Here is a 14,380-nt window from a genome sequence, read left to right as displayed (position 1 = left end):
ACTTAACCCACTAGCTTTGTGTACTGTATGTATTATGCATCCCCTTTTGAGCATGACATATATTAGGAAGAGCTTTCTCTCCCTAAGGGTTTCTGCAGCTATTTCTGTGAGTTTGTCCTACAGGGCACTCTTATGAAAGTCATCAGTTAGCCTGTGCTAGGAAGCAAGGGCTAATAGTAACTGAAAGTAGGCCAAGCTCATTAAACTAAAAGGCAGATTTGGGGGTTGTTTGGGTTGGTTTGGTTGGTTGTTTTTTTAATGCAGTGAATGAGGTTTGGATAGGATAGGATAGGATAGGATAGACCAGACCAGACCAGACCAGATTGGAAAAGACCTTTGAGATCATCCAGTCCAACCTATCACCCAACACCAGCTAACCAACTAAACCATGGCACCAAGGGCCTCATCCAGTCTCTTCCTAAACACCTCCATTGATGGTGACTCCACCACCTCCCTGGGCAGCACATCCCAATGGCCAATCTCTCTTGCTGGGAAGAATTTCTTCCTAACATCCAGCCTGAACCTCCCCTGGCACAGCTTGAGACTGTGTCCTCTTGTTCTGGTGCTGGTTGCCTGGGAGAAGAGACCAACCCCCACCTGGCTACAACCTCCCTTCAGGGAGTTGTAGAGAGCAAGAAGGTCTCCCTTGAGCCTCCTCTTCTGCAGGCTAAGCAACCCCAGCTCCCTCAGCCTCTCCTCACAGGGCTGTGCTCCAAACCCCCCTAGTGTCCCCTACTAAGTGGACCCTGGGCAGAAGTGGTGCTGGAGAAGAGTCATAGGTGCTGTGTCCTTGGGCCACTCTGTCTCTTCAGTTGCTTTACAGCCTTAATTAAACCCTGGCTCCTGAAGAGCTCAGCAACCTTCAGTTTCATTCAAGTGACTCTCTTCAACAAGTCTGAAGAAAGAAATGCCAGGCATGATCCTGCCCCTGCTGTCCAGGATGAATCTAGAGCAGATAGCTGGGACCTCAGGTTGCTTCAAAGCAGGCTTGTAGTTTGCCTCTTGCTGTGCTGTGTTTTCAGCTGTTCCTCTGCACCAGAAAGAGAGGATTTGGTTTCTGAAGGTCAAGTCAGGATCTAGATTTTCCTCTGGAATTATTTTAGAAGCATCCTTGAGCTCCCCAAACTTGGTGAAGTCTGAGGTTGGCCCAAATGCCTTGTTCTGAGGATCTGCACTCAGTTATCCTGCTTTTTGCACAGGGCTGGCCTCCATGATCTCTGAAGGGCCCTTGCCAGCACAAGGGCCAGTGGTGGAAGCTGAGGCATAGAAAGCTCCATGGAAACAAGAGGAAAAAATGTTTGGAATATTGTGTCCAGCTCTGGGACCCTCAGGTCAAGAAGGATCTCGGGGAACAGCTTGAAAGAGTCCAGTGCAGAGCCACAAAAATGAGTAGGGGAGTGAAACATCTTCTTTGTGAGGGGAGACTGAGGGAGCTGAGAGCTCTGTAGCTTGGAGGAGCCTGAGGGTGACCTCATTCACGTTTATAAAGGGTGAGTGCCCAGAGGCTGGAGCCAGGCTCTGCTGGGGGATGCCCAATGCCAGCACAAGGGGCAGTGGTGGAAGCTGAGGCAGAGGAAGTGCCATGGAAACAGGAGGAAAAATGTTTTCCCTGTGAGGGTGCCAGAGCCCTGGAACAGGCTGCCCAGGGGGTTGTGGAGTCTCCCTCTCTGGAGATATTCAAACCCCACCTGGATGTGTTCCTGTGTGACCTGCCCTGGGTGCTGCTGGTCTGGCAGGGGGGTTGGACTGGATGATCTCTGGAGGTCCTTTCCAACCCCTAACATTCTGTGATTGTGTGAATAGGAAAGGTCTACATTTGAGGGCCCTTCCACAGGGCTGGTGCCCAAACATCAGCTGCTGAACCTTTACTGAAACTTACTGAAAACAGAGGCAAATGAAATATGAAATGAAACAAAATGTGGTGCAGGCAGAGGTTGTGTTCTGAGCCTTGGCAGGGTCTCTGTAAGGCAGAGGTTGTCTTTGGAGAACAGCCCTAGGTGCTCCTGCTCTGGCAGGGGGGTTGGACTGGATGAGCTTTGGAGGTCCCTTCCAGCCCCTAACCCTCTGTGACTGTGTGAACATTTGAAGGCCACTCACCCTGTTCCCCTTTGCCTCCCTTCTCCGCAGATGTAAAGGAGCATCCCACTATGGCCTTACCAAGGAACGGAAGAGGCGTTCCCAAGACTGCTCTCCAGACCATGGCTCCAGCTTAGCAGTAGCTGCCCTGGGCCCTGAGCTCTCTGCAGCTGCTGCCATCGCCTTAATGACCGATGAGCCAGGCCTGGTGAACCCAGCCTTCAGCCCCACCTCGGAGGAGAGCCAGGCGGCCAGCAGCCCTGCAGACCCGCAGCGCGCCCACCGCAACAGGAGTAAGAGCCGAGAGCAAGGCGCTCAGAGCCTGCTGGCCTCTCCTCAGCCTTTGCTTCCCGGTGCAATATGGGCTCTTGGAGGCTTTAAATGTAGGAAGGATGTGGACCTGAGGGAGAGGGTCCAGAGGAGGGCCATGAAAATGCTCAGGGGGTTGGAGCAGCTCTGCTGTGAGGACAGGCTGAGGGAGCTGGGGGTGTTCAGCCTGGAGAAGAGGAAGCCCCAGGGATTGCTAATAGCAGCCTGCCAGTATCTGAAGGGGGCTGCAAGAAGGCTGGAGAGAGACTGTTTGCAAAGGCCTGCAGGGACAGGACCAGGGGCAATGGCTTCAAACTAGAGCAGAGCAGATTTAGATTGGATAGCAGCAAGTTCTTCACTATGAGGGTGGTGGAACACTGGAGCAGGTGTCCCAGGGAGGTGGTTGAGGCTCCATCCCTGGAGATATTCAAGGTGAGGCTGAAGAGGGCTCTGGGCAACCTGATCTAGTTGAAGATGTCCCTGCTGACTGCAGAGGAGGTTGGGTTGGATGACCTTTGGAGGTCCCTTCCAGCCTGGACCATTCAATGATTCTATTATTCTCTGCCAGGCTACCGCACTCACAGGTGGCTGACACATCAGGTAGGGCAGTTGGCAGTTCCAGAGTGAGGGACAGAAGTAGGCTAATTGCACCCAGGTACCGGGGGGGATACCTTGGGAGCATCAGCTGGGGCGAGGCGCAGAGGTGAAGCGCGGGCAGCACTGCTGCTGCTGTTGTGCCACACCACATGCCCAGGGCTGCAGGAAGGAGCCCTGGCTGCTGAACCATGCTGATTTGGCTCTCCCTGCTGCTGCAGCTCGACACTTTGAACGCTCCACCATCAGAAGCAGATCTTTTAAGAAAATCAACAAGGCCTTCAGTGTTCTAAGAAGGACAAAAAGTGGAAGCGCCGTTTCCAACCAAACCGACCGGGAGAGGGAGGCTGCTGGCAACTCTGCTGCTGGAGATGAAGGTAATGCTTGGATCTCACTTCAAAAGGGGTAGTGGACCCTATCCACGGGAGAGGAGAAGGCTGGGAGGGAACCTAATACATGTTTATAAGTATCTGAGGGCTGTGTCAGCAAAGAAGGGACAGGGACAGGCTCTGCTCCCTGGGATAGGACAAGGGGCAATGGATGGAAACTGCAGCACAGGAGGTTCCACCTCAACATGAGGAGGAACTTCTTCACTATGAGTGAGGGTCACAGAGCCCTGGAGCAGGCTGCCCAGAGAGGTTGTGGAGTCTCCTTCTCTGGAGACTCTCCAGCCGTGTCTGGAGACTCTCCAGCCGTGTCTGGATGGGTTCTTGTGTGACCTGTCCTGGATTCTGTGGCCCTGCTCTGGCAGGGGGCTTGGACTGGATGATCTCTTTGGGTCCCTTCCAACCCCTAACATCCTGTGAGCCTGTAATCCACGTGGAAACTGGGTGTCTATGAGTGACATGCCTTTCATGTGGTGTGTGAGTGGAAAAACAAGAGAAATGGAAAAGTCAATCTTCCCTCATTTTCTTCTTTGAAAAGTTGTCAGTGACTGACTGGCAGGCAAGAGTGTTGCTGGGGTGAGTGGGACCTCATGTAGGGCTGGTCTGGTAACAGCCAGCCCAGTATCTAGCAGATGGGATCTGGGCATCTGGAATCTGTTAGTGGAGCTGTCACTGCTTTGCTCTGTCATTTGGTTCAAGAGGCTTCATCAGCATGGGATGTGCTGCCCAGGGAGGTGGTGGCGTCAGTGTCTCTGGAGGTGTTTAAGCAAAGCCTGGATGAGGCACTTAGTGCCATGGTCTGGTTGATTAGTTAGGGTTGGGTGATCAGTTGGACTTGATCTTGGAGGTCTCTTCCAATCTGGTTGATTCTGTGATCTGTCCTTCTAAAGAATGGAGTGGAATGGGATGGGATGGGATGGAATGGACCAGGTTGGAAGAGACCATGCAGATCATTGTGTCCAACCTATCACCCAACTCACCTAAAGCACACTGGTCACAGCCATCATTCAGGGTGTTAGGGAGTGATAGGACTGGGGGGGATGGAGCAAAACTAGAAATGAGGAGATTCAACTTGGATGTGGGGAAGAAGTTGTTCCCCATGAGGGTGGTGAGAGCCTGGCACAGGTTGCCCAGGGAGGTGGTGGAAGCCTCATCCCTGGAGGTGTTTGCAGCCAGGCTGGATGTGGCTGTGAGCAGCCTGCTGTAGTGTGAGGTGTCCCTGGCCATGGCAGGAGGTTGGAGCTGGCTGAGCCTTGAGCTCCCTTCCAACCCTGACAGTTCTGTGATTCTATGCATCATAGGAAAATCACAAGCTTGGGGTAGTGTTTATGAAGCCCTGAAAATTCCTGGTGGGAGGATGGTAGGAAGGTGCAATTATTCCAGCACTTCTGTGGGATCCTTGGTGGCAGCCCTGCATTCCCTCAGCTGGGCAGGTGCTGAGGCAGGAATGTTCTGCTCTTAACCACGGGGGAGAGGCAAGGCTTTGTCTGACGTCTGTGGCGGATGAGGGGTCTGGCAGGCAGGAGCACTCAGCATTTGGCATTCTCCAAGCAATAAGCAAATGTTACTAATTGCTTTGGACTGTAATTACCCAGCCTGCATTAGCATTCATGCAGCAAGAGGAAGTGATGATAGAGTGGGAATCATTGCCTTAATCAAGGTCTTCACCCAGCTCGTTATTCCTTTGCTTGATGCCTCAGCACCTCATGCCTCTTACCAGATCCAATGTTCAGGGTGAGGGCAGAAGACAAGAAGACAAAACATCCAGCTTCCCTTTGCCCTGTATTTCAGTCACAGAATCTGGCTGCAAATAGGTTGTCTGCAGCTCTATTTGGGCAGACAAATGTTTCTCATTCCCTTGCAAATGTTCAAGCCATTGGAAGCCAAAGCTTGCCCTCCAGCTGGAATCTCAAGCATCTCTCATAGAATTGTCAGGGTTGGAAGGGACCTCAAGGCTCAGCCAGCTCCATCCCCGCTGCCATGAGCAGGGACACCTCACACTACAGCAGGTTGCTCACAGCCACATCCAGCCTGGCTGCAAACACCTCCGGGGATGAGGCTTCCACCACCTCCCTGGGCAGCCTGTGCCAGGCTCTCACCACCCTCCTGGGGAAGAATTTCTTCCTGACATCCAAATTGAATCTCCCCATTTCTAGTTTTGCTCCATCCCCCCAGTCCTGTCACAGCCTGACATCCTAAACAGTCCCTGATCTCCAGTGCATACTCTTCAAAAGCCACCTCTTCAGGATGGGGCATAGACATTCTCATGACTGCTCCCTACCTAGGCTTCTAGTTGCCATTGGCAATTGTTCCACTGAAAGCTTAGTTTCGTGTCCAGAGTGTGTGGATGATCTGGATGCCAGCAGTCCCTATCCAGCCACCCAGTGAATTCCAGATGCTAGCAGCAGGAGGTGTGGAGATGACACTGGCCTTTACATTGCTAGCAGGATGAAAAGCCTTTTGAAGGGCCACATAATGAGGCCCTCAAGTGGTGATCACTCCAGGACTCCATTAACAGTATCAAGGCTGTCATTCTCTCCTCGCCTCTGATGTGGTTTCATTCCTCTGCACCAAGCCTGGCCACAAACCTCCACACACATGACCCTGCACTGGAAAAACCAGGTAGGCATCTGATTGCTTCATGAGCAGCTGCTCTGCTGGCTGAGCTCACAGGAGCTGGCTGCCTACCTGACTGCATTCATTACACATGCAAAGAATGCATTTGGATTGCACAGGGCTGGAATTTGGCCTTTTAAACAAAAGCTGACAAATGCAAGCTAGTAACTTGCAGCAGTGCAAATGCAGCTTCAACAAAGGCCTCTACTCAGCCCTTTGCGACAGGTGCTTTGTGTCCTGGCATCTCAAAGGCACTCTCTGTTTCTTCTGGTAGGAAAGGGAGAGATGAATATGCTTCTTTCTGCAGTTGTTATCTTCCTGCCAGCTGGAGGCTTGTTTTCTTCTCCAGTTCTGTTTGTTTTCTTCTTTGACTTATTTATTTGTTTGTTGCTTTTAAACCTCAGCTGCTCTGAGCAGCCTACAGTTGGACTTTTCATTAGAGCTGCTGGACACTCTTTAAAGATAGCTGCAGCCTGCTCTGCCCCAGTGCTTGCCAAAGGACCAGCTCAAACCCACTGGGAAAAGGCAGCAGTGTCTCTCTGTCTCCCCTTTGCCAACTCACACTCCTGGGAACAGAGGTGCTCCTGAGGGTGGTGATTCCTGGCTTCAGAGGTGCCCATACCTGGTGTGAAATCTGCTGCTGCCTTGCCCCAGGTTTCACAGGCTGATGCCTGGGGTCAGACAAGAGCACATCTCAGCCATTCCTTGTTGCTCCAGGAGATCAGTCAGGACACCTCAGCGGCTCCCTGCCTTGCCAGGCTTAGTCAGTGAGTCAGCAGAGTCAAGCTGAGGCTGTACCAGCCTCACAGAGGGCACAGAGTGGACTGCCTTGATCAAGAGGTTACTCTTGATAAAGGAGCTGTCCCATTATCTGGCAAAGCTCAAGTTAACCATAACCCACCTGTGCCCGGTTTCCAGAATCCCCTCACTTCAGTTCAGAAGTCTCTGTTTAATCTGTGTTTCCCTGTATTTTGCTCAGAGGAGCTCTGAGAAAGAAAACCACACTGTGTGCCTAGCTCTTGGCCCTCAGTATCAGCAGCACTGATGTCAAATCAGCTGCTTGCCCACTGCAGTCTTCAGCCTGAAGCCAACACATCTGTGAGGCCAGTGTTCAGTTGCAATGTGACTGCGAAGGTGCAAGACAAAGCAATCACTCCTGGGGTGGGAGAAAAGATAACCATGATTCTGTTTAACTGGAAGCTGAATGCACTACTGGTTTTGGAAAGCTCCTTTGCTACCCAGGGACTCTGAAAAATATTATGTCTAATGGCAAAAGTGTTTCTGTCATCATTACAGCAGAGAAATAGTTCCAGTCTAATGCTAGCTCACAGCTGGAGCTGGGAGCAGTCCTGCACTGTGAAGGTTACCTCTTGAGTTCCATTTGCAGCCTGTGCTTTGATTTCTTTGAGCAGTGCCATACACTTCCATTCTGGATGTAAATGGCTTAGATTTTCTTTGTTGCTCTGTTTAAACATTTTGGAGCTGGAGCTCTTTAGCTTGGAAGCAGAGGAGCCTGAGGGGTAACCTCATTCCTGTTGATAAAGATGTGCAGGGCAGTGCCAGGAGGATTGAGCCAGGCTCTGCTCAGGGGTGTCCAAAGACAGGACAAGGGGCACTGGATGCAAACTGGAGCAGAGGAAGTTCCATGGGAACAGAAGGAAAACCTTTTACACTGTGAGGGTGGCAGAGCCCTGGAGCAGGCTGCCCAGAGAGGTTGTGGAGTCTCCTTCTCTGGAGACATTCAAAACCCACCTGGATGTGTTCCTGTGTGACCTGCCCTGGGTGATGCTGCTCTGGCAGGGGGGTTGGACTGGATGAGCTTTGGAGGTCCCTTCCAACCTCTAAGGTTCTGTGATTCTGTGTGGCATTTCCATTATCCAAACACTCTAGGATGCTAAAAGTGAATGAGAAGTGCCAACAGGAAAGGCCTGGGGGTGTGGGGGAGGAATGAGGCATGAAGGCTTCTCTCATTTTGAACTCATTGTTTCTTGGCAAAGAAGCCATGCAAAGAAGTGATTGTCTGCAGTGCAGCACCCCAGCCTGGGACCTCTACCTGGTAGGAATCTGCCTAATTGCTCTTACAGCTCTCCAGGACTGAAGCAGGAGTGAGGAAAGCTGCAAAGAGCTGGTTTCATCCTGAGATCTGAGGGAGGGTGACAGGGACATCCTCCCGGCGCTGACGCCTTGAAGATGTAATATCATCTGACTGGATCCACTGCTGTAAATGACCTTGACAATCCACTTAAATGATAAAATGTCTCCAAGCAAAGACTGCTCCAGCTCTGCTAGGCTTCTTGGTGTCACTGGGTGCTTAGCTCGGTATCCCACTCTTTCAGTTCAGCTCCAGGAGGTAACAGAGAATCGCAGAATGAATGTTAGGGGTTGGAAGGGACCTCCAGAAATCATCCAGTCCAACCCCCCTGCCAGAGCAGGTCATACAGCAACACATCCTGGTGGGTTTTGAGTATCTCCAGAGGAAACTCCACAACCCCCTGGGCAGCCTGCTCCAGGGCTCTGCCACCCTCACAGGGAAAAGATTTTTCCTCCTGTTTCCACGGAGCTTCCTCTGCCTCAGCTTCCACCACTGCCCCTTGTGCTGGCATTGGGCATCCCCCAGCAGAGCCTGGCTCCAGCCTCTGGGCACTGCCCCTGCACAGCTTTATCACCAGCAATGAGGTCACCCTCAGGCTCCTCCTCTCCAAGCTCCAGAGCCCTCAGCTCCCTCAGGCTCTCCTCCTAAGGAAGATCTTCCACTGCCTTCATCATTTTTGTGTCTCTCTGCTGGACTCTCTCAAACTGTTCCCTGTGGTCCTTCTTGATCTGAGGGTCCCAGCACTGGACACAATATTCCAGATGCAGCCTCACCAGGGCAGAGTAGAGGGGGAATCTTTACTCCAAGTAATCTACAGATAGAAGCTGCAAACCAGCTCCTGCTCCAGGAGGAATGAGTTTGGGGCTGCAGCTGCAGCAACCTTTACACAGTTCTGCAGGAACAGGGAACCACACTGCTGCTTTTCCAAAGCATTCCTCAGCTCCATCCTGTAGTCAAGCCACTGGAAAATGAATTGAATTTCTGATTGCTCAAGCAGTGTAAAATGCTGTTCAAAGTCAAACTCATCGTGGGGGCAGCTCTACCATCTGTTACTGCTTTCCAGCAGTCAAGACCATGGTGGGTGTACCTCCACTCCTACTGCTCAGTGTGAGCCCTGTTACGTGTTGTGCCTGTCTGTGTATATAATAGAGGGGTACCATAAATATTTCAGTGTTTGGGAAAGGTAAGTGAAGGAAGTAAGGAAAGGTAAGTAAGAAAAGGAAGGTTTGTGCAACAGCAGTGGTTGTAGGCCACTGCTGCCTTCATCTTGTGGCATGAAGGCAGAAAAGGAAGTGGCTCTCAAGGACAAGAGAGCAGTGCCTCAGGAAAGCTGCACCCTGCAGGACTCCCACACTGCCTCTGTTTTCCCCAGATTTAATTCAGTTGCAGTTCTGATTCCCCAAAAGGGCTGTTGGAAATCTTGCAGAGCCCATTCAGAGCACTCTGCTCCAGGATAATCAGCCAGGCAATTTCCAGAAGAGATTGGCTCTGTAGCATCTCCTCCACTGCAGACCAGCAAGCTTTGCCTGCTGTAGATGAGGTGCTTGCAACTCTTCAGAGGCACATTCAGCTCTGCAACAGCTTCATTGCCAGTTCTTTTGGGACTCCTTTGGTGAAAGGAATATTCAGATGCAAGAAGAGACATTAGAGCTGGCATTGCCTTCTAGCTGCCTCCTGCCCCAGCCCAGCATTCCTGGAGAGCTAATGGAAGGCATTAAATCAAAATGATGGCAAAGCACTGAGAGGCTGAGATGCCAAATGAAGATCAGGTGGGAAGGAAGAGCTGCAGAGCAATGTCCCACACTAGTGCAAGGGCATGTGGCATCCACAGAAAGAAGAACTTTCCAACAACAACTTGTACAAGCTTCATGGGAATTCAGGTGCCTAGGTGTGGGAAGCATGAATAAGTGTCCTTGTAGAAGCCTGATTGGAGGGGAAGGGGCTGGCACTTCACATCAGTCAGACCTTCTGGTCTTAAGTAAGGACTTGCAACCTGAGCCACAAGTTTTGTTTCTGTTAGCCTCTGACTGATCTGGACTCAAAAGTCATAGCAAACATTACACACTGCTTTGTCATGCTGGATACTGGGAAGGAAGACAGAAATTACCCTGATGGCAGCACTGCAAACGAGCCAGAACCTGAGCCCTGAAGGAACACCACCATTAAGTGTTATAAACTGTGGGGAGACAAATATTAAGCGTGCTAAAAATGTTTGTGTTATGGTCTGCTGGCCACTGCACCGAGTGCTCTGTGTCCTGCAGCACAGCAGGCAGGCAGAGTTTACTGGGTGAAGCTGGTCTCCCCTAGATTATTTGTTAACCTAATGGGGGGGAGGTGTGAATATGCCACTCAAACTGGCCACTAACAGAAGGGCAATATTGCCTGAGGGAAAAGCACAGCAGCACCTTTCTGAACGCAGATGGCATTTTGTTGTATTGACAGATTCAGAATGCTCCACACAGCCCTCGGTGACACAGCCACCACCCTCTGTGGGAAACCCTGCAAGAGCCACCAAAGCCAAGACAGAAAGCTTTCTGCTCTCTAGATTCAGCAGCTGTTCCCTATTTAAGGACTGGAAGTGTAAAATGGTAAAGAAAGGTAATGCAACTCTCCTGGTTTTCCTCTTTGGAAAACCTGCTCGAAGAGGGCAGAGGACACCATGAGGAGTGTAAAGGCTGGGGAATGGGGGTCTGGGCACCACTGCTGCTCCAGCATCACAGCAGGCTGTGTGTGCATGTGTGACTGGGGCAAACCCTCAACCCGGCTGGCGTCCCTTAAACTGGGCTGCTGAGGCCTCCAGCCAGGGGCTGGAGCAAGGCAGACCTCTCCTGGGCACGGTGTAGATATACAATAGCTGAAGACATTGCTCACCAGACACCAGAGGCTCAGGGGAGGCCTTCTTGCTCTCTACAGCTACCTGAAGGGAGGTTGTACCCAGGTGGGGGTTGGTCTCTTCTCACAGGCACCCAGCACCAGAACAAGAGGACACAGTCTCAAGCTGTGCCAGGGGAGGTTCAGGCTGGATGCAAGGAAGAAATTCTTCCCATCAAGAGAGATTGGCCTTTGGGATGTGCTGCCCAGGGAGGTGGTGGAGTCACCATCCCTGGAGGTGTTTAGGAAGAGCCTGGCTGAGGCACTTGGTGCCATGGTTTAGTTGATTAGATGGTGTTGGGTGATAGGTTGGACTGGATGATCTTGGAGGTCTTTTCCAACATGGTTAGTTCTGTATTCTACAGCAGTGAAGGCATTGTTCAAGATGCAAAAAAAAACCATTAAATAAAGGCTTCTGCCTTATATAAAGCTCTATGTAAGTATTATATAAGTGTAGAGACTTTCTGAGTGCCAGACTGCTCTGGGATAATCACAGCCTGAAATACCACCAGGGTGTCTGTAGCCTGTTGGGTTCACAGTCCTCCAAGCTCAAAATCTGTAGCTGGGTAGTTGCTTTAGAAAAGGTTTTGGTACAAGCTGTGGGAGAATGAGTGGTTGAGTCCAAAAGAGCAGTTTGTTAGCGCAGGAGATCAGTGGTGGAGCAATGGGGAATGGAAGTAGCTGTGCTATAGGACAGCTTTGATAGCCTCCAAGACATCCAGAGATGGTTTTCATGCTGTTTTCATGCAGAGAGGATCTGGGGATCCAGGTCAGAATTTGCATGTTTACATATAAATGCCCTTTGAGCCGCACTGAGTGCAGAATCTGCATGCTTGTGCTGGTGCCTGCAGGGATTAGGCCTTTGGTGATTTTTGAGGAGTGCTTGTGTCACCTGAAGCTCAGCACCCCTCTGAGCTGGAAGAATACAGAATACAGAATTAACCAGGTTGGAAAAGACCTTTGAGGTCGTCAAGTCCAACCTATCACCCAACACCATCTGATCAACTAAACCATGGCACCAAGTGCCACATCTAACCCTTTTTTGAACACTCTTCCAACCTTGGTGATACTGTGTGTACTCTGTGTGTGTGTGTACCTCCAGTGATGGTGACTCCAACCACCTCCCTGGGTAGCACATTCCAATGGCCAATCTCTCTTGCTGGGAAGAATTTCTTCCTAACATCCAGCCCAAACCTCCCCTGGCACAGCTTGAGACTGTGTCCTCTTGTTCTGGTGCTGGTTACCTGGGAGAAGAGACCAGCCCCCACCTGGCTACAACCTCCCTTCAGGGAGGTGTAGAGAGCAAGAAGGTCTCCCCTGAGCTTCCTCTTCTCCAGGCTAAGCAACCCCAGCTCCCTCAGCCTCTCCTCACAGGGCTGTGCTCCAGACCCCTCCCCAGCTTTCTTGCCCTTCTCTGAACACCTTCCAGCAAGTCAACATCTTTCTTGAGTGGAGAGGCCCAGAACTGGACACAGGAGTGGTGTGGTCTCACCAGTGCTGAGTACAGGGCAGAATGACTTCCCTGTTTCTGCTGGCCACACTGTTCCTGATCCAGGCAGGATGCCATTGGTCTTCTTGGCTGCCTGGGCACACTGCTGGCTCATGTTGAGCTGGCTGTCAGCTTGTGTACAAAACTGGAGTAAACCCACGTGAGAGCAGAAAGTGTTTCTGTGAGAGTGTGAGCCCAATGAATCCTTGGCTGCTAGGTTGGTGAAGTTATCTAGGCAGAGTCTTGTTGCCTGTCAGCTCTGTGTTAAACCCACCAAAGTGAAAGCCTGTGCTACCAGTAGGTGCTTTTCACAGACGTGGAGGAAGAGAGCTTCCCGCCCCGGAGAGCATTTGATCAAGGAAGTGGTAAGGGATGCAACGTGGTGCTTCTTAATGTGCTTTCTCCTGTTCTTCTTTTCCTCTTTGCTCTCTCCCAAAACGTTCTGGGGCCTTGCTGGTTTGTTGCCTGCTAATTCTGCAGTAGGAAGAAGACATTTCTCTTGGGTAATGCTCTGCTAATCTCTGTTTAAGGCTTTAGTGCTGCTCAGCAGCAGTCGCTCTGCTTGCGTTTCTAAGCCGGGTTGCTGAGAGCGCATTAGCACTTCCAGGTTTGACTTACAGGCTTTCCATGCAAGCACGGGATTGGACCCAGACACACACACACAAATAATCCAAAAGCTTTCTCTCCTTGGTGGAGGATTCCAAATAACCGAAGGCTGACACACACCTCTTCCAGAAAACTCCCTGGGGGTTCAACTTCAGCTTGGCTAGCTCTTGAATGGGGATTAAAGGAGAAGTTCTTCCCCCATGAGGGTGGTGAGAGCCTGGCACAGGTTGCCCAGGGAGGTGATGGAAGCCTCATCCCTGGAGGTGTTGAGGGTGTCAGGGAGTGATAGGACTGGGGGGAATGGAACAAAACTAGAAATGGTGTTTGCAGCCAGGCTGGATGTGGCTGTGAGCAACCTGCTGCAGTGTGAGGTGTCCCTGTCCGTGGAACGGGGGTTGGAGCTGGCTGATCCTTGAGGTCCCTTCCAACCCTGACAGTTCTGTGATGCTATGATTAAAATTTTAAGTTGACCTAGAAGGAAAGAAAGCATTAGTGACATGCTGCTGAAAAGTAGGGTTTGGAGAGGGATACTCCTATGCACTGCATCATCAATACAAAAAGGACCCCTGCCCACCATTAATCCCTCTTCCCCACACCCAAGTTTGCTGTGGCCAGCAGAGATCTTTCCCTCCAGGCACCTTGAGCATACCGTGGTTTTTCCACCACAGCCAGTTATTCCTGCTCCCTAGAGTTCAAGCAGTGATGAAAGGAGAGGAGTCAGGTAGGAAAACAACTGTGTGCTTTGGGTTGCCTGGGAAATCTTGTCTCTCTGTTAGCTGAAGGTAGAAAAGAAGAGAGAAGAAGAGAAGACTCCAAGGAGAGCTAATAGTGACCTTCTAGTACCTGAAGAAGGATGGAGAGAGACTGTTTATAAAGGCCTGCAGGGACAGGACAAGGGGCCATGGCTTCAAACTAGAGGAGAGCAGATTGAGATTGGATGTTAGGAACAAGTTCTGCACCAGGAGGGTGGTGGAGCACTGGAACAGTTTGCCCAGGGAGGTGGTTGAGGCCTCATCCCTAGAGATATTCAAGGTGAGGCTGGAGAGGGCTCTGGGCAACCTGATGTAGTTGAGGATATCCCTGCTGAGTGCAGAGGGGGTTGGACTGGATGAGTTTTGGAGGTCTCCTCCAACCCAGAGCATTCTATGAAAAGCCACTTCCTTGGATGCCACAAGCCAAGTGCCTCATCTTCAGCTGTGGCACCAAACATGGAGGAGAACAGGGCAGGCTGGGAGGCAGCATCTGCAGCCACCACCGCAGAGGTGGATGTTTGTTGAGGTGCCCATGCCCATCCACCTTAGGGCCAGCAAGGAGGGGGTCTCTGGTGACTAAAAATGTATT

The 14,380-nt window shown here is 51.3% G+C and overlaps 1 protein-coding gene across 4 annotated transcripts in view; it reads left to right on the top strand.

The window, feature by feature from the left end:
* Positions 1-14,380, top strand: part of LNX1 (ligand of numb-protein X 1) — a 106,952-nt gene that overhangs the window by 58,502 nt on the left and 34,070 nt on the right. For 2 of the 4 annotated variants that reach the window (XM_068137690.1, XM_068137692.1), the window contains 3 exons: positions 2,128-2,369; positions 3,201-3,356; positions 10,516-10,671. In XM_068137690.1, the coding sequence (XP_067993791.1) occupies positions 2,128-2,369; positions 3,201-3,356; positions 10,516-10,671 (554 nt within the window). The remainder of the gene's footprint in view (positions 1-2,127; positions 2,370-3,200; positions 3,357-10,515; positions 10,672-14,380) is intronic. The other 2 variants (XM_068137691.1, XM_068137693.1) reach the window with 1 other exon arrangement.

Source organism: Melanerpes formicivorus, unplaced genomic scaffold (genome assembly GCF_026170545.1).
Source record: "Melanerpes formicivorus ecotype bairdi unplaced genomic scaffold, bMelFor1.0.p_v2 SCAF_4, whole genome shotgun sequence".
NCBI lineage: Eukaryota > Metazoa > Chordata > Aves > Piciformes > Picidae > Melanerpes > Melanerpes formicivorus.
The sequence above is the reverse complement of the archived record's forward strand: the minus strand, read 5'-3'. Positions and strand labels throughout refer to the sequence as shown.